The following is a 26,184-nucleotide window of genomic DNA, read 5'->3' as shown; positions in this document are numbered from 1 at the left end:
CTCACCTTCAGAGTCCCCCTGTTTTACTCATGTTCTGTTTATGCAGGCACATCCCTATGACTCCCCCCACCCTGTCTCGACCCATGACGCATCAGGCCCCCTCTTCCCCCCACCCCCCGGTTCATCCCTGTGACTGGTCCCACTGTGTCCTGACCTATCTCATCCCCTCCCACCCCCCACCCCGGCAAGTCAGTATCTCCATTCGGCCTAGTCTGTAAAGGATTCGGCCTAGTATGTAAAAGGGAGCTGATGTGCTGTTGAGAGGGAAGGTTTTATAGGTGCAGTACCAGTGTAGCCGCCGCTAGAGGGCACTCGCTTGCAACCTGGTTCTTTTCCCAGAATGCATTTTCGTCTGAGTGGTGTGTTTTGAAACACGGGGTTTGTTTTTTTTACCAGGCACAGGTGTGACATCTGTCTTTGAAAACGGTACGGGGTTACTCTCATATTCACATGCGGCTTTGTGCCAAAATTTGAACGCAATCGGTCAAGCGGTTTTGGTGAAACGTGGATACTAACGGACATGGCCAGTTTACATTTTTATATATAGAGATGTGGCTGGCATGTGGTAATGGGAAATTCTGGTACAACACACAACTATAAAACGTACATGCACGCTCTTGAGAAGAGGAAAAACGAAGAGGGAAGGAGGCCTACATTCAAAATAAGCCAAGGATGGAGAACCTTGAGAGAGAAGTAAGCACATCTTTCAGTGCTTTTCTTTGACTAGATCATAACCTGTGTATTTAAGTTGTCATCCACTCCAGAACTTTGGGATATCAAAAGCTAAAACCAAAAACCAAACAGAAATAGAGAATACGGGAAATGTTTAGTAGCATACTTTTTGAGTTTATTGACCTATACAAAATCATAGGTCTTTAAAAAGTCAGGAGTAGTAAAAGAATAGGCAAAAAAAGATATCCTTGTTTCTAAAAGGCTATACAAATATGCACAAAAGAAAAAAATTATTATTTTTGTTTCTTTTTTTTCCACGTTTATTCCAAACTTTAACTCTAATAATACAAATGACTAAGGACCAGCTTAACAAATTCAGAATCTCTCTGTATATATATATATATATATTTATAGAATTCTTTTTACATGATTTGGAGTATCAGTTAAAAAAAAGGTTCAAAAACCTTCCCCCCCCCAAACCTTTCTATTCACAATAACAAGGAGTGATTCTGCATTTTGTATTTTTTTTAAAAAAAGGAAGATCCCCAAACAGCACCATTGGATAGAATCCTGAAGTACAGTATAGCTGAGAAACAAAATTATTTTTTATAAGTTTGCAAAATTACACTAGGTAAACTTTAGTTAATTTGTTCCTACAGGTAGATGATATGAGGTAGGCTTATTCCTCCTAGATAAAACCTGCAGTTGAGTTCTTCCTTTGTTTGCACAGAAAAAAAAATTCACTTACTTTGTGTACATGCTAATTCATCACTCTGTTGCCCCGATTTATATAGGAGGCAATTCACATGAGTGGAAACAGGCTTCCATTCACAGATCCCACAGATGGCTATGCTAGTCTTCTTCACGTATTACTTGTGTGAAGGCGGCAACATGGAAAGAAAGGTACTTGAGGTCACAAAAAACTCCTCATATGGTAAGGGATAACAAGTGGAGAGTCTTTTTCTATCCGTGGAAGCTTGCCACATTCAGGATTCTTAAATCACACAGGGAGCTTGCAGGGATAAAAAGGCTCCCCACTTCAGAAGTTATCCTTCAACACAAAAGGGGTCAGAATGAATCATGCACCCTCAAGAGCAGGGTAAACACACAGCCTTGCGGTCCATTTATATCTGTGTTGCCTCTTTGTTATTGTGTGAAAACGGCTACTGTCAGCTCAAGCCAGATCATTCTCCAGCCTGGTACTCCTTCCCCCTTTTTCTCTCTCCTTGGACAACAGATAATGAACACTGATCACATCTTGAAGGTGAGAGGTTGCACCAGGAGAGAAGCAGGGGCTATTCAAGTATTCTGCTCTATTCCTGACTTCATTGACTGGGACCAGTGAATGCATAGTGCACCTGCTTTTTACAGATAGCATATTTTACAATTTAAATGCCCTTTGATTTTTAAGGCACCAACTTGGTATTACTGTTAAGTGCAATTGTGTCCACTGTTTTGTTTTTTAAAATAATACTGGTCAATATAGTGAAGCCGTTCAATACATTGGACATATTGTCACATCAGTAATGCAAATATTCTTGCAAACTTTCTGTTTCTTATTGATGTATCAAAACCAAGTGTTTCCCTGTGCATTCCACATTTAAACCTGCATGCATTCTTGCATAAATGAAAATTTATCATGGAGAGTTGTAAAATTACTCCCCACTAGGAAGCAATTTGAAGATGCCTGCTTGCACTTTCCAGAAAACAGCCGCCCTGCTGTCCATAGCTGCCAAGTTTTCCCTTTTCTCGCGAGGAAGCCTATTCAGCATAAGGGAAAATCCCTTTTAAAAAGGGATAACTTGGCAGCTATGCTGCTGTCACAGATTTATGTGGTACATTGCAATGTGCAACCACTGCTTCTTTTCTTTTCACGGTGCTTCGATAAGAGAGAGACATTCAGGACAGCACATCTTAAAAACATCTTTAACCTCATTCAAATACTGTTTAAACCCCCAAACATTCTTCAAGGAGTGCTGCAAAGTCAACCTTCTGCCTTGTAGCCATTAAGTGCCACAAACTTGTCTTCTTGATCAGCAGATGCTACGACAGAAGCGACTCTGAATTTCTCTCTGAATTGTGCTCCTAAAATGGTCCCAAGAAGAATCCCCTTTTCACATTTTTTTTGAAGTCTGCACCATCATCTTCTTTCCGTCTTTTCAAAAAAGTGCTTTCCAAAATACTTCAACCAAAGGCTGCGTTTTTGTGGTAGGAGATTTAAAACCAGACCTCTTCCTCATTTTGGTCTATTTGGATTCATATTGTTGTGCTAACGTGGATAAGAATCTGCAGCTTTGTCTCGCTGAATACTTCATCCTCCCATAACAGTCCTCATTTCTGAGTTGCACCAGGAAGCTAAGTTTTGTTTTGTTTGCTTTGTAGAACAGCATAAAGGTGCAAGGCACATGGGGTAACTGAAGCCAAGGCTAGGCTCACACTAAAGTCCCAGGCTTCGAATCCTCATGCCAGAACAGTCCCTGGTCACCGTCTTGCAAGTCTCCTTCCAACTGGTCCCTGTTGCTGCTGCCCAACTGGCTTGTTTCGGCATACATCCTGTAAAAACATAATGGCTGTTAGTGATATGCAAGACGAACTGCAAATTCAGGTGCTGCTCAATAGTACACTTGGAGAGACTCATTTATATTCAATATAACCTTATCCTCAAAGCAGTGAGATTTGAAAGTAGAATCAAGAGGACTCACACCAGTCTGATGCTGAATCATAACTGGGACCCAAATTTACTGGAGCAGTAAAGACCCAGGAAGTAGATAATAGCCACAGTGAATATTGGTTTTGGTGACAGATCAATCCTGTATTTAAGCTGGTGTATTTAATTACACATTACAAGCCCCTGGCAACTGACCGGTTATAATGTTTGGAACATAAATACCCATTAAGAAAAGACATATCAGAGTATTTGCTTGGCATTTCTATCTCATCCTATTCTGCAGAGTCCAGGTTAGGTCACAGCACATGTATAAAAACAGCCCACCAAGATGCTAGTTTTGACAGTGAAAAAGCCTGCAAACTGGGCTCCTCCACAGCCAGTGACAGATGAAGGGTCTCTTAAAGAGTAAAAGGAGCTCTTTCTTCCAGAACTGGCAATGGGAGCATTGGTCAGTGTTCTGGATTGGAGCCAATGAAATAAGCTGTTGTTTATGATGTTGACTTGTTTAAATAAATTGTAATTGAGGTTAATCACAGGTTATGTTTTGGACACTGCAGTTAACAGACAGTAGGAGAGGAAAACACCCCATTGCCTCATTGCACCTGCACTGGAGAAGAGAATTATCATGCACGGAACACTAAGCCATCATTTAGCATTACAGCTAAATCAGGCCTTTGTGTAAAGCTGCCAAAATAATGGCCACTCTCCTCAGTGTTTGACATTAGGTGAGAAAACTCAGGCAATTAGTAATAAAATTAAATATGATTATAACGTAACTTTTAGCCACCCTGTTAAAAAACTGAACACCGCAAGGACTTCAATGAACCATTGGATGGGATGCTTTACACCATGGGTAGGCAAACTAAGGCCTGGGGGCTGGATCTGGCCAAATCGCCTTCTAAATCTGGCCCACGGATGGTCCGGGAATCAGCTTGTTTTTACATGAGTAGAATGTGTGCTTTTATTTAAAATGCATCTCTGGGTTATTTGTGGGGCATAGGAATTCGTTCATCCCCCCCCCCCTTCAAAATACAGTCCTGCCCCTCACAACGTTTGTGCTGCGGTGCCTCAAATTTAATATTGTATTTTCTGCCCATTTCATTCTTGGTGCTAATAACAATATTGCTGACACCCTATCCTGTTTTCAGATGGAGCGCTTCAGATCCTTGGCTCCAGATGTCCAGCAGCTTTCGGAATATTTCCCGGTTCAACTTTGGAACCTTGGCAGCAGCTAGTCCTGCAGGGAGTACAGTAGTAGCATCTATTTCTCCTTCCACTTTGAGGTCTTATAAGAAGGCCTGGATGGACTTTTTAGCTTTTAGAGCACAGCTATTGACTAGCAACACTACAGAGTCGCCATCCATGCACCAGGTGTTGCAATATTTGGCTCACCTGCATTTTATAGGTCGCGCTGTGAAGTCCATTCGAATTCAGTCTTCTGCGATTTCATTTTTCTGTAAGTCCCTAAATTCTAGAGACCCTTGTGCAAAGTTTGTGGTATGAAAGGCTCTTGAGGGCTGGGCCAGATTGCAGTCACCTAAGTTGCCAGGTAGGAGGCTGATCACATTCGATATTTTATGTGCTATGCGCAGCAAGCTGAGGCTAATTTGCTGGTCTATTTATGAGGCGAGGCTATTTTCGGCAGCCTTTTCAATTGCATTTTTTGGTGCATTGCATGTGGGTGAAGTGGTGCTGGAGTCAGCATGAGGAAGGGCTCCCAGGGGCTTGCTTTTGCAGGAAGTTCAGCTGTCTGATGCTGAGCTGGTGCTCACTATTCACAATTCAAAAATGGACCAGTTGGGCAGAGGCACCTTGATGAGGCTGCCTGCCACTGGTAAGCACGGCCCTTGTCCAGTGAAAGATGCAAAGAAATATTTGTCACTTCGCCCGCCTGGGAATGGCCCCTTCCTGGTCCACGAGGATGGGTCCCTGTTAAAGAGGCATCAATCTGCTGCAGTCTTTAAGCAGAGGCTTGACAGGCATATGTCAAGAATGCTTTGATGGTGTTTTCCTGCTTGGCAGGGGGTTGGACTGGATGGCCCTTGTGGTCTCTTCCAACTCTATGATTCTATGATTCTAAGGCAATCGCAGCATGTGGCCTGCTGGTCAGTGAGTTTGCACCTCATTCCTTCCGTATTGGGGCAGCTACTACTGCTGCACATTGGGGCCTGTCCGTTGACAGGATTAAGGATCTGGGCCGCTGGAGATCTGAAGCATACAAGGGTTATTTTCGGATGCAGCGCTAAGGTGCAGTTGCTAATGTTGTTTTGTTCATTCTTAGGTCCGCCTAACCTGCACGTCTGGATAGGTGGGCACAGCATTGTCCACTGGGCCAGCAGGAGGGCGGCGGAGTCTGGATTTGGACACAGGCTCAGGCTCCCCGACCACGTGTGCGTATCCTGGATATCCAGATGAGGAATGCGTTGGGAGGAGCTTCTCCTGACAGTGCAGGTGTCTGCGGAAGGCATGCCTGAGGCGATGGTGGTGCAGCTGGGGGAGAACGATTTGCCAGCTTGAGCCTGCGGACCCGCATGCAGGAGGACTTGGAAGAGTTGAAGGCAGCTCTTCCTGGACTCAAATTTTTTTGGTCGCAGCTGTTGCAATGACATGTATGGCGTGGAAGCCGATGCCCAGCTGCCACCGAGAGGGCCAGGAGGCACGTCCAGAGCACAGTGGCCAAGAAGGTTCTGACTTTGGGTGGAATGGTGATCCGTCACCCAGGCATTACCTTCCGTGATGTGTCCCGTTACAGGCTTGATGGGGTTCATCTGTCTGTGATTGGGAATGATCTATGGCTGACCGCCATGTCAGCGGGGTTAAGGGATTGGTTACAGGTGTGAGTGGTTGGTGGCAAGCACAGGTGCTCGTGTGGCAGATAGGCACTGGTTCAGGTGATAGGGATGGGAGAACGGTCTCGCCATCCCTATGTGAAGGGTATTCCATTAAAGGAATCCAGGGACTCAACTTGGTTTGGTCAACCCCTGTGAGGGGGTTGTGCCCGTGCCTGAGTCCAGGGGGACATCTGGGTGGTGGACATAGCCTGTTCCCGGCTTTCCGCCTATCCAGCACTCCTTGGCTGACCTATGCTGGTGCCCTGGGTCAGCGCCACCTGCAAGGGTGCAGGGAGCTAGTCAAGCCAGAGCCTATGCAACCACTCACTTTCTGTAATCAATAAAGTTGTGGCCTAAATTCTGCCAAAATCCAAACCAAAATTTGAGTCAAGTTTGAATTTATTTAGTGGAGAGGTCTCTGGGTCTGACCACGCAAGTGAATGAAGAGACAGAGCATTGTCTGCTTGAGCTCAGTTCTCAGAAAAAAGTTGAAAACTACAGAAGTGGCTTTCTTATGTGTAGGCTGCCACATTCCAACAGACAAACCAGCTGTAGACATATCACAATGTAAACCAGCAATTCCATTGTAAATGGCTTACCTGCTTGGCAGTGGGTGGTTGCCATACACACTCCCGTAACAGCTAGCATAAGAGGATTGAGACAGCGTATCATAATCGGGAAGTCCCAGTGCAATCGGATTCCGCCAATTCCCAGAGGCATTTGTAGAAGATGCTAAAGCAGAGGGGGGATGAAAATAATGCTAGCGGTGACTAACTTGCCTAAGGATTCAAGCATGCTTTTTTTTCTTCACATACTCGAAACACAGCCATTAGTTAGAAGCTGTTTTTAGACAGAGACAAATAAGTGGAAGACACAAAGAATGTTTTTTATATTGTAAACCACCCTTCGGCTGAAGGGTGGTAATTTAACAAGCAATAATAATTAATAGTAGAAGCTCAAACTGTGAGCAATTGATGCACTGCTACCAGAAAAGTATAGTCAGCTATGCAATGAGTTCACAGAAGTACCACATAGATTCACTGATGAGAATAACATGCTCAGTTAACTTGATTAGGGCAATGCACCTCCTTTTTATCTACCGTACCTTTAGATTTTAATCCAATCAAGTTACAAAGAAAATCACAGAAAACAATTCCTCTGCTTTTTATCTTTCATTACTTAGTTCTGCTCTAATTCATGATTTAAAAAACGATCATAACACTGTTTTCCCTTAGATTCCCTACCTCCACCATACATCTTCCTGAATATTCTAGATTTAACAAAAGTGATACTTATTAATGTTTTATTTTAACTTAAATTCAGTTACTCTGTTCTTATATATGGTAGGTTCTATTACAATAGTTGCATCTTTTTCTAATACACAAGTGCCCACCCTTCTGTCATAAAATTACTCCCCCCCCCCAGTTGTGTGAGGGTTTATCTATTATTAAGACTTTATGAGCTTTGCGTATTCAGACGGTTTCTTTCAATGGCTTATGCAATTTTCAGTGTTGGGCAAGAAGTCCATGCACAGGTATCAACACATTTTACATTTTTTTTATATCCCCAAAGCACAGATACTGGTTGAAAACCCAATATAAACCTTAATATTTGTCTTATTCTCTTATGTACTTGTCCCTTTGTGCAGTAAATTTTGGATGCATTTGCTGCCACCTTTCGTGGATAAACATGTTTCATTAACTGCCTAGATCTCGCCACTATGAGAGGCAGGATGTTGAACTAGATGAGCCACCTCTGAGCCAGTAGGCTTGTCCCCAGTTTCTTAACCTCCTGCACACTGTTGACACCCAATTACTTTGCAAACCAGCTTGACCATTCTTTCTCAAACCAGTTTAGCAAGGCTTCTACAAATTATTTTAGCTCAATCCAGAGCTCCGTCGTTCTTACACAGCACCGTATCTAAGCTGACACTGAGAAACAATATTAAAGAAATATGTTCCCCATTAAATGTTTTATGTAAATGAACAAGCAACAGTAGGTAGGGTTGAATTTAAACACACACACACACACACACACACACACACATGTACTCGTGCACACAGATCATCTATTTGCACAGAGTAATTACAGAATGTGAGATTGGTCTAATACTCCGTCTTATGCAGTATTATGTATCTATTTACTATTCTCATTTTAAAAATTATATCCTGTCCTTTTCTTGTATTTAGGATGGATTACATAAAAGAAACTTCAATGAAATGCACTGGAAAACAATAATAAAACCAGGGTAAGTGGGTGGACTCAACAGTTTAAAACAATACATACACCAGAAACTAAATACGTCTTAATCACTCATGAGCCTGTTCCATCCTGTTTGGCCTAGGCAGGCCTGTCTGCAGGCATGGGGTAATAACAGAGAAAAACTTGCTCTTGTGATTTTGCCAACCTAACCTCTGGCACAGAGCAGCAAGGCCTCTCTCTAGGTGGTACCAGGGGCAAGGGAGGGGTACATGGGAGCAGGTGTACACAGGCTGTTCACTGCTTTCAAGTTTTAGGCACCTTGGCATGGACCTCCAAATCTACCTACTGATGAACGCAGCTCCTTTCAAACAAGTGCAGTATGTTTCCTACTACTCAATATTCAAGGCATCTGGTTTCTGCACCAGATACATTTCCAGGTAGTTTCAAACAAAGAAGTACCAATAGGAAGTTGTATAGAACCAAGAACCTGCTAGTTGCCTTCAGTTCAAAATTCTGAAGCCTCTCCATATTAAACAAGCTGTATTTATTTTCATATCCAGCTTTTTTTTTTTAAATATCCCAATAGTTATTCCTGCTTCCAAAAGCTGATCAACTGGATAATTCCTCCCCCCCCCCTGCAGCCTGTGCTGCTCATTGCACGGATCAACAGGGCAAGACTAGAAGCATTTGCTCCAGAGGCACCAGCAATCTACCTGAGTCTCTGGGCTTTATCTCTGCCACCTGAAGCAAAGCTCTGTAAATGTCCCAATGAACACAGGAAGCAGGCCTTTCTATTTACCAGAATGGAGGAGGCGTTCATTGTGTGCGAAAAAAGGAATTCAATTTAGATATGGACGTGTTAAGTTGTTACAGTCAGAAGGACCCTGGTTGTGTCGGTACACCTCATACACCCATGAGCAATTGCTGGGCTCCAGAGCCCACGATATGTGTGAAGTTGCAGAGGCACAAAATGGATAGTTACCTGAAGAGAAAGATGACGCGCGGCTGCTCGGACAACAGGGGACCTGCAGTCCAGTGAAGCCCAGGCTCCTCTGTGACCCTCTGTCGGCGTCAAAGCCTGCCTGCAGGCCATGAGCCTGGTCTTTGTGCCCAGAGGCACGCTGGTACCAGCCGCGAAGATGCTCTGCTACTAAGGCCTTGTGAATGTTTTTGGTGATGTGTTCAGATTTCACGGACGGCTTCCGCGGCAGGCGAAGGGTGGCGTACGGGTTGTGCGGCACTCTCTCCATCTCGTCCTCGTGGAAAGACCTGAAATCCCGATAGCGGCGCTCGTGTCCATAGTGTGCCGACGAACGGTAGGAAGGGTTAACTGTGTACTGGCCCTCCGTGCCATTTTCATACACGTAGCCGCTATTGTAATACACATCGCACTCCGTGTAAGGGGCGTAGCCAGGAATGTAGCAGGTGACCGACGGTTGCTCCTGGCTTTTTGGGTAGCCGCCATTGCGGACATCCTTCTGGGCAAGGTTTGGCATGCTTCCCGAATTTGCAGCAGAAATGTTCTGTTTCTTGGTCCATCTCCTGTTTCTTGTACGGTTGTCCAGAGTCTGGGTTGTATAGCAGGGGCTTGGGGTTGAGGTCACATAGTATTCCGCGCTGGACTGGCTGGTGTAGGAGGACCCATCATCTAGGATTTCTGTACTGCTGCTTCTTGGAGATTTTGAAAGGGTGAACACTGGCTTTTCGCTGGCAGTCTCAGACAGCAAGTTGGTTTGGGACTCTAAGCTGCCCCTCCGTTGCCTGCGGTGCTGGGGGGATACATCCGGCCTGAGAAAGCAGAAAATTGCCTTTGTTACAAACATGGCATGCAGTTCTATCCAACAAGTAGCATAGGGCAAAGCTACAATACTTTGAATTACAGGAAAGGTAGGCATTGGTTATAAGTAAAAAAACAAACAAACATAAGAGCAATGAAACAAGCTCTCTATGGAGGCTGTGACGTCTTTTCCCATGAAGTCTTTCATGGGAAGTCCAGGCAGGAATCTAACAGGGATATAAAATATCACAAATGTAATAGGAGGTTGGAATAGTTGATGTTCCATGGTTGTAGTCTAATCCACAAGAGTCTCAAATATCTACGTGCTATACTAGGATTTCATGTATCATTGTTGGCATTCATCTGTCTCGGGAGACAATGGAAGAGTGCAAACCTTGGAGAGTTACAGTGCCTGCTGCGGCTGTAGAGACTGATAGGGTGTCACAGGGCTAACCAGTGTTTCCCAAACTTTTCAGTACTTCCTGCGACAAACTTTATCTGATTCAGAACATCTGTACTATTCAAACATTTGTTGCAAAAAATAAAAATAAAATGAAGGAAGATAAAGCAGCAAAGGAAGCTGAGCAACATTTGAGTTCCACTAAATAATTTCAAGCAAAGCTTGTAATTCCTTCAGTTTCAAGGATACTTAGGAATGTCTAACATCAGGTTAGGGAAATCTGGGGAAGCTCCCTCAGCCTTCAAGAGATGTAGGAGCTTGGTTTACTGTTGCTGATTGAATGCAAATATATAGGGGATAGGGGACCAGCAATAACTTACTTCTAGGGGTAAGCAGCTTTTGGGAAATTGGGAATGCACCCATCATCTCAAGCTTTCAAATGAGTGCTATGGCGGACACACCCATGATTTCATCTATTATTTTATGATATGCTTCTTATCATAAAGAAAGATTATGGATGAGCTAATTCTTTTCTGCTGGAAATGCTTTCTGGGGGAAAGAAAGAAGAAAACCAGCTTACTGTAAATGAGTGCTACTATACGCATTGCGTGTGAGAACTGGTGTTGTGGGCATACTTCTTCCACCACGGTGCTGCCTCTCCACTGTTCTGTACGGGCTGCTGTGTGTTGACAAGGGGTCTCTGTGATTATAAATAGAGGAATCCGGTATGTGGCCACCATCCCAATATCTTCAATAAAATGCAAAGCAGAACAGCATTCGCGTTACTCGCCGACAGATTGAAAGCGGAAGATTTGAAAAGCACAGGAAAGACAGTATATAAAGCAAGCACAAAGTTCATTCAGGAAAGCATTGTGCAGAATGGCTGCTATTTTGAGAGCTGCGGAAGCGGAACTTTTAAAAACAGGGCAGAAGAGAAAACGAAAATAAAAGCAGAAGTGAAACCAGTTAATTTAGCAGTCATGCTTTGTTGGGATGATGGTGCAAGTTCATGGAATACTAAGATACAATCTCAAGTGACGTAGAATGGATGAGGAGTGTAGAAGTTAGAAATAATGGTGAGGAATTCACACAAGTGGTTCTGCAAGTGTACTGAGGATCTCTAACTTTCTCATTCCCACTGAAGGTCCTTACGCTTCATTAGAAGCAGCTTGGAAAGGTCACCTGGCTTGCTGTAGCAGCCTTTGAAGGGGCACAAAGGACTGCAGTGGTCAGAGAAGAGCTCAGAAAACCCTGGGGGTGGAGATGAAGGCTTTTGAGGTCCTACCTAGAGCCAATCACTCGTTAAGCTTTTCTTGCAAGTTCCACAAGTCCAGCCACTTTTTGTTTAACCTAGCTCCCCTACTGAATAATCTCAAATGTTCAGTGTTGCATGCCAACACACAGAAATGTGTCTTCAGTTCACGGATGAAAGGAAGTTCAGCCATGAGAAATCACTCAACGACAACTGACCCCCCACCCCCCACCCCAAAAAATGTATTGCAAGTCATTTTGCACGCTTCTTTCTTAAGAGGCAGAGAAGGTGATGGATGAGTAAATAAATAACAGCAGCATTTTAAACATATCATCACCTTTGTAGAAAAACTAAGCAAATGTTACTGAAGTTTTTGGCAACGTCAGAAATTCTGTACCTGGAGTGCCTGGATTCAAGGAGTTGCTCATTCATGGAGGACTTCCTGAGATGGATTCTCTCCACCCCAAGGGATTTGGGTGATGGAGATTTTGGAGAAAGTGGCACAGAGTTTATTCTTTGGCCTGGCACAGCAAGATAATCACTACCTGCTTAAAAACAACAACAACAACACATGGTTTAAAAACTTGGAAGGATGAGGAAGGCATCTGTCCTGTTAAAGCAAAAACCCTAGCAACACTCACATCCTTAATTAGAAGAATCTCTCAACCCTATCATTTTGCATGCTTTTCATTTTACAGAAAGTTAAACAATACAAAGGGAAAGAAGCAATACATAGTTACAACAGGATTTAGTTGAATGTAAAGGCGAAGTCCTGCACACTCCTGGCATATTTCATGAATTAATTTATTGAGATGTTAGCCTTCTAATGCTATGTTTTCATTAAAAAGGAAGACAGATTTATTACGCCTAAGCAAAATCCCAAGCCACAGGGTTGAACAATGTAGCACTTTAATACAGACCAGCAATGATAGAAACTCAGGTATAAGGGCTGATTTTTTAGTATTCAACAGTCATTCAGGTATTAAAGATTCATCCAGTCCTCTTTATAGATTTAGCAACTGAGTTTGCACAAAAGACTGTTTCCTTAATAACTGTGATTGAGAAATGATGGAGACTCAGAGTTATATACTCACAGAACTTTCTTATGTATTGCTAATCTAGGATAATGATTGGGAGGTCAAATAGAACATCAAGAACATAGGAAATTCCATTACTGCAAGTCAGACTATTGGACAATCAAGCTCAGTACTGTCTACAGCGACAGGCAGTAGCGGCTCTCTAGAAGATTTTCCCAGACTACTTGGAGATGTTAGGGACTGAACTGGATTCCTGTTGAGTTACAGGACTTCCCTAGTACTGTGGACTTACTTTCTGTCCTGTTAAAGCAAAAACTTTCCGAGGTTTGAAAGAAGCACATTCGGACCATATGTTTGAAATATCTGTCCCGCAAACATGTTTAAGCCCCCAAAACGTGGGAATTCCTGAGGCCAAATGGGGTCAGTATTGTATCTAATGAGAGACCAGCAGACGTTTCTCGTGCACACATTTGGATGTATATACATTGAGATGCAAAGCAATAATCATAATCACAGATAAACAAATTCATGGAACGAGCCCCGTGAAGGAGGAGCAAAGTTTTCTATTTATATAGGCATACGCCTGGAACTCCAAAGTATCACTTTGGAAAGGGAATGGGTCATGCAGAGCAGCTGGTTGTGACATTTCGTGAAGAGACAGTTGCATTTTCATTCAGTCTCAAAGAGCATAACAGCTGTGACGAGTCAACTGGGGATAGGGGGGGGGCTGTGCAGGAGAGCTAGTTATCTTATCTCCCCACCTAATGTGCTCTATACATTTCTCCCAATTCCCAGAGTGGCTTAACAATCAACGTCTCTTCCCAGGGAACTCTGGGAATTGTAACTCTGCGAGGGGGATAACTTTCAGCACCCTTTCCAAATTACAGGTGCCAGGATTCTTTGGGTGAAGCCATGACTGTTTAAAGTGGTATGATACTGCTTCAATTGTAAGATGTGGGCCAGGGAGAGAGAGAGAGAGTGAGAGCGAGTGATAGCCAAGTCCTTAGTTGCGGCTTCCCAACTCTGGAGCACTCTCCCCTAGAGGCTTCCTGACACTGTTGTCTTCACTCCTTTTTATTTGCCCAGGCTTTGAAGCTGCAGAGGAAGCTTTTTATTAGCTTCTCCTTATTTATTCTTTCACTGACTACATCCTATTCGTTGCTCTCCTTGTTGTTTGTGCTCCACCCCCCCCCCATATATATATATTTCTTTCATGGCTAGATGCCCAGGCAGCAAGCTTTTCTAAAAGTTTGCAGGGCACAAATCTCCTCCTCCTCTTAAGTGGATACATTTTATTATTATTAGTTGGACAAACTAAAAGACTTATGGGCAAACCAAGCTATCGCTACCAGTTAATTCTACACTACGTCTGAAATCGCCATGAGCTTCAAGTGTGAAAATTTTTGCAAAGAAAAAAGAAAAGCTGAGGACTAAGTCCTCTTCCTGATGACTCAGAAGCAAGATCAGATATGACAGTGTGTTAAAAAGAGAGCCATCTAGGTCATTCCATTATTGGCGGAACCACAGCCAATTGGGACTGGCCAATCAGAAAAGGCTTGCTGGATCAAAGCTATGGAACAATTTGCACTGTAGGAGTTTGGGCACTAAAGTTACAGGTTATCTGTCTAAGCAATAATGAGTGGGAAGGGAGGGACGGAGGGTGTTTCTAGACAGCTAATGACTAGATGAAGGAGTATGGCTAACCCTGCCTGTTGTCAGCTGGCAGGAAACACACAACCCAGATGTCATTATGGCAATTAAATAAATCATGGGAATCCTGAAAAAAAAAATATATATAAAAGGATAATAATCACTTGTTTGTGTGTTAAACAGGGAGCTATATCTCTCAAGAAATTGCATTAGCACACCAGATTTCTTCTTATTCTCATCAAATTAGCAGTTAAGCCCTTTTCAGAAAATGGCTCAAGGTTAGCTCAGGATCGCCATAAACTTTGCTGTTCAGCGCAATGTTCACAGGATATCATGGGGCACAATCTTAGGCAACAGTAATGGTGGCAGTGATAGAGGGAGAGGGGAAAAATAGGGTTGCCATACACCCGCAATTTCCTGGACAAGCCCTTGTAAACAGCATCAGGGAGGAAAGTGCTGAAATGTCCGGGAAAATCCGGGTGTATGGCAGCCCATGCTGGAAGTGTAGATTTTGGCGAATTTCATTAAAAATTGCCCAAAAAGTCTTCTTCTTTTTGAGATTTTTTTTATAAAAAAGCTCAACACCCCTAGATGACGTCCAAGTATGTGCATATTTGTAATTATTCTGCTGGACAGTGAATGTGTATATTTATTGCAAGTGTTCAAGGTGGGGGTGTGGGGCAGAGAGGAAATGGGCAAAAAAGCGTGTCTCTCTTTGCAATGGCGAAGTGGCCAGCTGGGAGTATCTCTCATGGGAGGGATAAACCAACTTCAGTAAACTTTGCCGGCTGCTTGAGTCTTATATGCTAATCCAGTGTTTAAAAAAAGGTAAAGGGACCCCTGACCGTTAGGTCCAGTCACAGATCTTTCTGGGGTTGCGGCGCTAATCTTGCTTTACTGGCTGAGGGAGCCGGCATACAGCTTCCAGGTTATGTAGCCAGCATGACTAAGCTGCTTCTGGTGAACCAGAGCAGCACATGGAAACGCCGTTTACCTTCCCGCCGGAGCGGTCCCTATTTATCTACTTGCACTTTGAGGTGCTTTCGAACTGCTAGGTGGGCAGGAGCTGGGATTCGAACCGCTGACCTTCTAATCGGCAAGCCCTAGGTTCTGCGGTTTACATACAGCCATTACCTTCCTGTTTATCTAGGTCAGGGGTGGTGAGTCTGTGGTCCTCCAGATGTTACTAGTCTACAACTTCCACCATCCCTGACCATTGATCATGCTGGCTGGGGCTGTTGGAGACCAACAACCACTGGTGGGGTACAGGTTCCCCACTCCTGCTCTTAAAGAAAAGGAACAGACAGAAATACTCATAGACCCTCATGCTGTCTTTAGAAATAAGCCTGGCTTCTTCTTTTTTAAGGCTCTGTACAGTACAATACATTCCAGTTGTGGGGTGTTGCAGGGGGAATAGCCAGTTCCCTAAGAATACACAGTGTCAAATTAGGGAGTTGGGACATCCCCACTTTGCTGTGTTTTATCCGCTTGTGCTGAAAAGCAAAAGCCACATACCATCTTCAAATGTTGTTGTGTCAGACAAAGAGCTGCTCTCAGAAGGGATGATTTCATCTGGGGGGGGGGGGAAGAAAAGAAAAAAGCTTTAAAAAAGACAAATATTGCAATCTGGAACATTAAACACAGGGCACAGCTGTTGGGTTCACTCACTCAGGTTTGTGTATATTTACAGGTTCTGATATAATGATCGACCAAATTACCATCAGGAGTACGAAGAACAAACATAAACACAGCCCCACAACTTAAAAACAACCAGGGGAAAAATAGAATCCAGAACTCCCTTTTGATAGCAGGTGTATTGGTTACTTCAGAAAAATAAGCCTCTCTAGTGTAGTCAGAGAATCTAACTAGTCTCAGATTCTGTGAAGAATAATGCCAAACAAATCAGCTGTTGGCCATTTTTAAAATTCTTCTCTATATTACAATAGCGTCCATTGATACTGGGCCACACGCATAACATTTGCTGCACTCTGCACAAATGTTCGCCACTATGAAATGCACAGGAGTCATACCAGAGCCTTTTACCATCACCCAGGATGTGCCAGCAGACAGCCCAGCACAAGCAAGACCAACAAAACTGTGGATATGGCTGCCAAATACATTTGATCTATCCACAACTGTGTTTTCTGTTGAGCAGCTCCAGAAAGACACAGCTGCAACAGATTCATTGCTGAACCAGAAAGCTAATCGGCAAATTTTTCCAAAAGAACTATTCACCTCTTTTTATACTGTCAGATTTCAGAATGATGAGGCCGCAAACAGCAGCAACACAAGCTGCTTGCAGTGTGTTTGGACGAGCACTTGGCACAAACTGATGGAGAACATTGCTGCTCTCTTACATGGCTAGCTAGTCATTGTCCACAATGAGAAAAGACAGGCAATGAACTTGAGAAATGGCACACACTACCTGCTGTAGGCTAAGTTTTACCTTTGTCTAGCAAATAGCGTGAGAAATAATAATGGTAAACAGAACTTAATAAAATAATGGCAAAACAGAACTTAATAAAAAGTAGGACGTTTTTCAACATGTTAAGGCAGCGATGAGCGTCCCAAATTCTGTAATCCTTTTCTTTTGACACTCAAAATTAATCCTCTGGTTCCTCGACTGCAGAGAAGTGCTGAAACACAACCAGGCTTGCTTACTCTGCCTTCTTTCCATTAACTTCTACACAAAGCTCTTTTTCTCTCCTCTCTCTCTATTATGTGTATTTTGTCTCCTTTTAGCTTTTTGCCTTTATGCATCATTCTGTTCCCGTATCTTTGTTCAAAGCAGTCCTCAAAAAAACTTTCGTCATCCTCACTTTGTTCTTTGAAGTAAGGAAGAACATTTTGTGATACCCAAGATCCCAATTCTTACTTTCTTACAAATAACACTTCTAAGATAAGGGTATATATTCTAAATTCACCCTCTCTCACGTGTAAACATTGGAGGTTCCAATGGCAGCACCCAACACATTTTAAACTAGCTTAGAAGGAACTTCCTGTCTTGCTACTTACACCATTTTATTGAATCATAGATCTCTTAAGCGCGAAGGCAAGCATCAGAATGATCTACAGTAATGGACTCCAATTATTACTCTTTGTGTCATTATCATTTCCCTTGATATTTTCCCCCTTTACCCTGATGATAACAACACTGTGATTTTTGCATTCCTGAACATTTTGCAAGAAATTATTTTTCAGTGATCTCATGTTTAAACAATGGAGGTTACAACTGCATTGCTGAGGCCTCTTTAGCGCAGGAGGGAGTTCCTAGTTTGTAATCACCATGTCATATCCTTTTATTAGTGTTTCCCCAAACACATCATGGGAATGGACAAATCCAAAAGCGGTTTTTTTTCTCCATCTCTCCCCTTGTCACAATCCTATGTGACATTACATACAAGGGGTGAAGTACAAACTCTTAGCTTTAAAATCAGAGATGAGTGGATGCCAACAGTATGCCAGAAACCACACTGATGTCAGGAGTGCAGACAGATAAGCAAGCTGTGCAGGCCTGCTGGGCAAATAACACGGTTCAGTTGCAAGTGAAGCTGCTAGTCAACTACAGTGCAGGACAGAAGGAACTGGCTTTCATTGGCATGCAACTAACATCGAAACCGACCCATGGCTTGGTCCCATACTTGCCAAGTCCTGGACTGCAAAACTTCCGGTGTCACTTTGCCCATCTATGGGCACCAAAAATGGCCGCCGCTGGCAACGGAAGTTGTGTGTACACATGTCCAGAAGTGCGTAGACGCAACCTCCAGTGTCGCTTTGTCCATCTATGGGCACTGGAAATGGCTGGCGCCGGAAGTCACGTCTACACACTTCTGGACATGCGTAGATGCGACTTCCAGCACCGGCCATTTTCGGTGCCCATAGATGGGCAAAGCAGCAAAAAAAATAGATTATTATTTGCTTAAAAGGCTGTCGGCAGGAGCGGAATAAGGGAGAATAATGGGGGGACCGTCGGGAAACGGTACAAAAAGGGGGTTTCCCGGGAAAAACGGGGTACTTGGCAGTTATGCTTAGTCCCCATGTCAATTGCCCAGCTTTTGCTCCCAGCAAATGGCACCTTTTAGGCTTCCCTTGGCTTGATTAAAGAGTCCATTTTGGTATCTGGCCGTTTTCTCCTCATGAAGGTGCCATAATCACCTTCACCCTAATCTTCACTTTGATAAACTGTACTAAATTGTACTCCTCATGCTCCTGCCTGATCCGGTTTGTTTCCCAGCGCCTGAGTCATTTCAGGGAGCTCTCCTCTGTACATTTCAGTGTCATTTCAAAATGCACTCTTGACCAACCACTCAGACCATGCATTTTCCTGCATTCATCCTCCCACATGTCTGCCCAGCACAGAGGTGTTGACAGCTATGTGAAACAAGTGATTCTGCATCAGTTCCCATGGCAGCCCGGGGTAATATGCCTGAATGGAAGGGGCCATCAGGATGCCATCCATACCCAAACCAGGCCACTTTTGTCTCGTAGATAAAATAGTGCAAGTGTGCCTAAAGCAGCCGTGCCAAATTCCTCCCCACCCCCAATCCTGCTTCAGCAGCCTGCCATGCCCCATCCTATGCCAGGAGGTTCAAGGGGCTGTAATGGGGTTTCCGAAGGAGGCAGGAAATCCCCACTGCACAAGAAACATTCCTCTTGCTTGTCTCGGCATCCAATCACTGTTGACTTGTTAAAATTTTCAGTTCATTGAAAGGCACACAGATAATACAATACTGAAGTCACGTTATTATCTACGTACGATGCCCTGCCAGCTACTCACTGCTACATGAACATACATGCAGTTGTAAAAATGGCTGCTGTGCGTAGAAATGACGGCATGGTGGCACATCAAAGAGAAGCAGCTCTAGGGCTAGTTGGAACAACTTGGTTTGGAAACTGAAGAGGCCTAATTTGGACTTCTCAAAAGCCAAATTTGGGACTCAGGAGCTTCTTTTTTTTTTTTAAGAGCCCCTGGGCAGACGATGACTGTATTTATTCACCCTGCTGTGTATTATACAACTGCCCCTAGATTGTCCCCTGTTCAGGGGGAGCAGTCTCCTCTAAAATCATCATTCCAGCTCTTAGAAAAAAGCAGTATTTACAAGCACCTTACAATCCTCTTTCACAATGGGTCTCTGATATAGGCACTGTCTCGTTACAATGTCGTTACTTTACAAACTCTTAAAGACAACTGACATATAAAACTATGCACGCTTCATTCTTGCCATCTTGCTGGGAATTCACAACCAGACACCATCTACACACACACACCTTCCCCTTGCTGCCAACTTTTCTTACACGTCTTAAGACCTAGCTTTAATTATGTGCTTGATTCATTATGCGCCCAGCATTAGCCAACAGATCACACAACAATTTCTGCTCAAATCAGCATCCGATACTCAACAGAAAAGGTACCACACTAGTTTCGGCTGGGAGATGCCGCCAGCCCTTCGACATACAGCAATTCGTTGGTTTGCGTTCTCTGTCAAACATGCCAGCGCTTGTGCTGCACTTTGAGACTGTTCCCTTTTAACCACATCTTACATAAAACACGGCAGTCAGATTACAGGTAAGCTCCAGATTACAGGTAAGCAGAGGCTCTGGTTTCTGCTGGGCAGGACTGCATCTTTGCCTGCCGTTGGTATCAAAACCATGTTTTTCTTCCACGAGAGAAAAACACACCCAACAAAAAGTACTTGAAAAACAGATTCAAATCCTCATAAGAATGTTATTAGATCTTTGATACCTGGTAAGGTCAGGGTTGATTTCTGTGTAGGTTTCTTTCCACACTTAATCCTATACTCATTAATGGAATTTTCAATCTCCTGAAGCTTTTTCACTGCTTCTATGTACTCCTGTTTCCTCTTCTTCTTCACATTTTTGCATAGGTCTGGCTCACTGGAAAGTTTCTTCACAGCTTCCACCATCTTTTGCTGTATGAAGAAGTTGCTCTCCAGATTCTGCAGAGCTGGGTCCTACGGAGCCAAAATAAAGTAAAATAAAATAAAATAGGGATTTCCCACTTTGGAACCTTAATTTAAGCCAAGTCTTTGTTCTTTTGAGGTTTGAACAACAAATAACAATTGGCTTCAGGATGTGCAACGAAGAATAGGGAGGGCTTGTAGATTCATCTGTATGTAGCACTGGGTGGGCTGATGTGGTAAGCCAGGGTATTTATAAAAGGCCAACATTTCACACCCATTTTCAGAACATCTGCCAAAAGCTAAACACCAGACTCTCTCCATTGCCAGTAATGCATTTGCATTGCTATGCTAAGGACAACCTGTTGCCAGGCTTCTCTACAAAAGGGTTAGCAAGGTGTAAACATCAATATAATGATGCCCATAATGCTGGAAGCTTTATTACTCAGTGTTTGTAAACAATTATGAAGAGACCAGATGAAAGGAGGCACACACATATAAACCCCAAAGGAGTGCTTATTATTTACCAGACAATTATGCTTCAAAAGCATTCGTGTCCATATCCTCACATAAGGGAATGGGATCCTACTAACAGAGAGGTGTAAATAACCCATTAGCCACAAAAAGTAAAAGTCAGCCAGCCTTCAGGTTTGAAATACAGAAGGATAAGGTGAAAACCAGAATATGTGCTATCTTTCTCTAAAAGAGAAGATCTGCTTCTGGATTCCACAAGTTCTCCTAACAACACATATTTGTGACTTTGGCAACAGTGGTCTCATATCTTACATAAGAAGCATCAATCTGAGGCAAACAAGAACCAGAGAAGCTAAGCACTTGTCCCAGGCAGCCTCTGCAGCCATCTCGCTATACTATTATTGAGCATGGCACATTAAGTTGCCATTATCCCAGTCCTTCAACATAATCATAAATTGCATCATACATGCCATGAAAAGTTTGCTTTAGCTGTTTGTCAGAACTGCAAATGATTTGTGTCTCCCCCGCCCAATAAATGCTTGTCAACACAGGGTGCACCTACAGACTGTCAGTATACTGTGGGAGGAATTCAAGAGCACACTGGATTAAGGTACAATTTGCAAAGCGGTGGGGAAATTGCAAAGCATTGAAAAGTGTGGGAAGAGCAAATGATTAATGGGAAGACATGTAAACACCTCCATAAACGAAAACAGGATGAATGCTCATTGTGTCATGTAACTGCCCCGAAAACGAATCAGAATGAATGCTCAATAAAGTCTACCCACCACGCAAGCTATGTGCAAGCAAATCGAGGATGAATGGTGAACAAACAGGAGGAACCTGTAGGCAGAGTGCCAAATCGCACTCTAGCTATGTCTTTCCCACCCAATCCATCCATGGCAGGGTAGGATAGCTTTAGGATTCTGTAGGTGAGGGGAGCAAAAGGGAATCCTTCTAAAGGGGGTAAAAATTATAGCACAGGCGACTCTCAACTGACGCAGGAGTTACGTTTAAGGGATCACGCATAAAGTCAAAATCGCGAATAGTCAAAACACTTTGAGTTCAATGGCGGGTGGGATTGCCGAAGCCATTTTTCCAAGGCTCCCACCCCCTTTCTTATTTTTTAATATTCTTCTGCCAAGCACGTAAAGCTGCACAAGTTAAATGTGCGCAAGTAGTGAGTTACCTGTATTGTAAAGTGGGGGGTAGCTGCGTGTGGCCACAGGGTTTGAAACCCCAAATTTGGAGCTTGTTTTAGTGCTCCTAGCATAGGAACTGCTCCTGATTACGCATTACAGGGGACGTTACATGAATAAAGCAAGCATGCATGGCGAGGGCCAATCTCTGAGTATTTCCTTAACAGAGTGCCAATTGGGTATCAAATCAAATTTATTAAAACGGTCACAGACCAGCTTCAAGCCAATTGGGTAAAACAAAAACCCTTGCAACTTGCTTGGGCTTGGTTCCACGCTGCAGTCATGTGTGAAGAGGGCTATATTCCAGCATGCCAATATCCCTACAGTATATCATTTTCTACATTTGCTCCGAGTTGGCACCATAATGGTATCTGGCAGCCAACAGAAATGGTTGCCTTTCAAATCCATGAGGACTATGTGGGAATCAAGGATTTCGCAAAGTAAACGTGAAACAACTTTGAAGGACAAACCAAGAGGTTCAGGTCAGAGCTACAGAAGTAGTAAGTGCAGAATTCAAGCCCCACCCTCCCTTATGGGGCAGGAACTCCCGCCCCCAAATTATCAACTCCCTAGGAGAGGTGAAGTATGTGCGATTTCCCAGCTTCCCAGGAGAGGTAAAATGAGTGCAGTTTCTCAACTTCAATGTAATTTGGCAGAACAAAATCTATTAAGCACGCCCCTATGTGTTAAACGCTTTAGTGAAACTACTGGCCGAAATTCCCTGCAATTTGAATATTTAAATCTTTACTGAGGCCAGATAGCTTTTAAAGCCATTATGCAAGGGCTGAATTGTGCACATAAATAATTAAGTGAGGCTTAATCTTTGTTTCAGAACATGTCTACACAGATTTCCAGCAACCGTCCAATCTGGGATTTCCCTTCACTGACCCAATGCAAACCAAAACCAAGAAGCTGTGAACAGCGAAGCCAACGCAAGACACGGCATCTGGGAGATGGTCCCAATGACACGCGTTTTACAGCCTTGTAAAGTAAGTGAAACCTGCAATGGGGCTTGCACATACCTCCTCGCTGGGAAGCAGGTTGCCATCCAATTTGAAGGCTGTGCCTACACGCCTTCTGACCTGAGGTGGTTTCTCTCCTGTGCCCAGGGGATATTCCTTTGGCATTTTCCCAGTGAGCTCCTATGGAGGGGAAGAAAAGCAGTATTAGGAAGATTAGGATAAATGAGTGTGGACGTCACAGGAACCTGCCTCATGCACTCACATCTAGCTCACTACTGATAACCCTGGCTGGCAGCTGTTCTCTGAAGTTCCAGGCAAGAGTCTTTCCTGGCCCTACCTGGGATATATTGGGGATTGAACCTGGGACCTTCTGCGTGCAAAGCAGATGCCCTGCCCCTGAGCTACAAGCCCTGTCCTGGACCCACGCCGAAGGAAAAGCAAGCAACAGGTCTCACCGCTTCCCGCAGGCAGATTTTCTTCAGTTCGTCAACTTTCTGCAAAAGCTTCTCCTGCAAAAGCTTTTCTTTCTTTTTCAGCTCCAAGATTTTCTCTTTCTTTTGCTCTTCGCTGGCCTCTGAATCTTGAGACCCTGTAAGATCCAATGATTTGTAAACTCATTCCTCCTTTTGGACTTAAAAGAGTTAGCTGCTGGGTGGGGTGGATGGCTAACATCTTACATCTTTTCTTAGTTAAAGGTGGGCTTTTCAAAGTTGGACACAACAGCACTAGAGTTAAATTGAAGGGAAAACCTCTGTTGCCAGCCAAGATAGGCGAACATGCATCAAATCTACTTAAAGTGGATTACTGTGCAAAAAAGTAAATGCACTTCAATTTGACCTTTTGAACCTTTCAATTAGAATCCTCCTTCCAAGCAGATTTCCCATATTTGTTGCAGGATCTGTGGGTTGCACATAGATCATAGAATTGCACAGAATAGTAACTGTAGAGTTGGAAGGGATACACCAAGGGCCATCTAGCCCAACCCCCTGAAATGCAGGAATCTCAACATGCAAGTCTCCCATCCAATTTGAAACCACACAGGACTCTGCTTAGCTTTGCAAAGGTGCTAGCAGTTTTATTGCTGTACCACTAGGAGAAACTCATCATCAAGCAACGCTTTAAATGTGCATACAGGTGACATGTGGTATGTACATGTTTTATAAAGAACTCATGGGCAAAGTGGTGCAATCCTGCAAAGCTAGGCTTTTCATTTTGCACTGCAAATCCCAGAATATAGGGCAGCAAGTTGACTGCTGCACCTAAGGGCAGAGCATGCTGAAGGAGAAGGGGAGATACAGGAAGCCTCTATAGGTCACCTGGGTGGGGCAGGAAGGAGAAGGTACTAACTATACCTGACTGCCCTGATGGTAAACCTGTGTTGCAGGAGTGGTGTTGACTACACCAGAAATTTTCAACCTTGGGCCTGCTGATGCTGTTGGACAACAACTCCCAGCATCCCAGCCCAGCTACTTAAGACAATGCTCAGGGATCATGGGAGTTGCTGTAGTTCCAACGATGCCTGGGAACCCAAGAGGGAAGAAAGCTGGTCTATACGAGGGATGGACCTCCAGATGTTACTGGAATACAGCTCCCATCAACCCTAATCATTGGCCATCCTGGATGACCACGAATTCCCCATCCCTGACCTACACTAAGGGTTCCCCAACTGCGGTATGTGAACAACCAGGAGTCTGCAAGCTTCATTTGGGTGGCCTGCAGCACACCTGCGAAGCACACTTACAATCTGAATTCTGTAGGATTTGAATTGCAGGACAAGAAAACACTTTATTTTTTATAAAAAATGAATTAAATAAAAGTAATCAAATGGAATTAAAAATCACACATTATCTTGAAAATCATACTGCACTTGCTAAAACAAGTAGAGGGGGTGGGTGGTGGGAAATATCATTAAGTAGTCTGCCAAGACACATAAGTTAAAGGGACCCCTGACTGTTAGGTCCAGTTGCGGAAGACTCTGGGGTTGCAGCGCTCATCTCGCTTTATTGCCGAGGGAGCCGGCGTACAGCTTCCGGGTCATGTGGCCAGCATGACTAAGCCACTTCTGGAGAACCAGAGCAGTACACAGAAACGCCGTTTACCTTCCCGCCGGAGTGGTACCTATTTATCTACTTGCACTTTGACATGCTTTTGAACTGCTAGGTTGGCAGGAGCTGGGACCGAGCAACGGGATCTCACCCCGTCGCGGGGATTCGAACCACCAACCTTCTGATTGGCAAGTCCTAGGTTCTGTGGTTTAGACCACAGTGCCACCCGGGTCCAAGACACTTAGAAATTTTCAAATGTTCTGTGGAGGGAAATGTTTAGGAACCACTGACCGACACCATATTAGCGAGACAGTGGGAGATAATGCAAGAATGCACTTCCTTTCTCATAAGCTGGCTATACTTGTTACATAGCAGTCCAGGAAAGGAGCAGGGGAGAAAACAATCTACCTCCAGTGAGACCCGTTTTATAGATCACAAGCTCTGTCTCTTGCTTCCTTCACCACAAGTCTGTGCAGAAGGGGGGCTGCAGGGGATGGAAGACGATGACTATTATGACCACGGAGGAATTAGGTTCCAAAGGACGGCATGTTAACAGCCAGAAATGAATTGTTTTAGGAAACTACAGTTGTTTTATGCAGTGGGATATAAAAAGGATGAGAGAAAATTGCCAGATCAGCACAAGCTCAGGGAAGAGAAAGGCTGACTTTCCTTGTTTTGATTGTGGTGTGTGTGTGTTGTAAAACAGCAATTGTGGATGTGTAATATAGTAGAATTTCACCCATGTTAAGGAAAGACATATTTTCCTTGTACTACATGCAACTGAGTTACATAATACAGACACCTAGACTCCAAACAGAAGACATTCAAAACAATATGTATTACCTGAGGAGATTAGGCTACCATTGCTGGCCATAATAAGTTGACTCTTTGCTTCCAAAGTGGCTAATTTCGAAACCTTTGGTGTTCCCATCTCTGTTAAGTCCATTGCAATATCGTCCAAGCTTCTGGCTGAGGGGATTTTTGCCTAAAACAATTTAAACACACACACACAAATAGTGAGCAATCGTGTACAATCAGCTTAGCCCTAGCAAAGACTCCAAACAAAAGGGAAATAGAAGATGAGTTTTGCTCCACTCCAA

At 43.7% G+C, this 26,184-nt stretch overlaps 1 protein-coding gene across 9 annotated transcripts in view; it reads right to left on the bottom strand.

Annotated features, from left to right (window-relative positions):
- Window positions 1–825: 825 nt before the first annotated feature.
- FRMD4B (FERM domain containing 4B) overlaps window positions 826–26,184 on the bottom strand; it is a 229,029-nt gene continuing 203,670 nt past the window's right edge. For 4 of the 9 annotated variants that reach the window (XM_035106673.3, XM_035106669.3, XM_088662424.1 and 1 more), the window contains 10 exons: window positions 25,928–26,069; window positions 23,495–23,628; window positions 23,100–23,219; window positions 20,233–20,461; window positions 16,005–16,061; window positions 12,200–12,350; window positions 11,131–11,298; window positions 9,356–10,161; window positions 6,771–6,903; window positions 826–3,225 (listed from right to left, as the gene is read on the bottom strand). In XM_035106673.3, coding sequence (XP_034962564.3) covers window positions 3,105–3,225; window positions 6,771–6,903; window positions 9,356–10,161; window positions 11,131–11,298; window positions 12,200–12,350; window positions 16,005–16,061; window positions 20,233–20,461; window positions 23,100–23,219; window positions 23,495–23,628; window positions 25,928–26,069 — 2,061 coding nt within the window. In that variant the 3' untranslated portion in view covers window positions 826–3,104. The remainder of the gene's footprint in view (window positions 3,226–6,770; window positions 6,904–9,355; window positions 10,162–11,130; window positions 11,299–12,199; window positions 12,351–16,004; window positions 16,062–20,232; window positions 20,462–23,099; window positions 23,220–23,494; window positions 23,629–25,927; window positions 26,070–26,184) is intronic. The other 5 variants (XM_035106671.3, XM_035106670.3, XM_035106672.3 and 2 more) reach the window with 5 other exon arrangements.

The sequence above is a fragment of the Zootoca vivipara genome, chromosome 2 (assembly GCF_965207765.1).
Source record: "Zootoca vivipara chromosome 2, rZooViv2.hap1.1, whole genome shotgun sequence".
Lineage (NCBI taxonomy): Eukaryota > Metazoa > Chordata > Lepidosauria > Squamata > Lacertidae > Zootoca > Zootoca vivipara.
The sequence above is the reverse complement of the archived record's forward strand: the minus strand, read 5'-3'. Positions and strand labels throughout refer to the sequence as shown.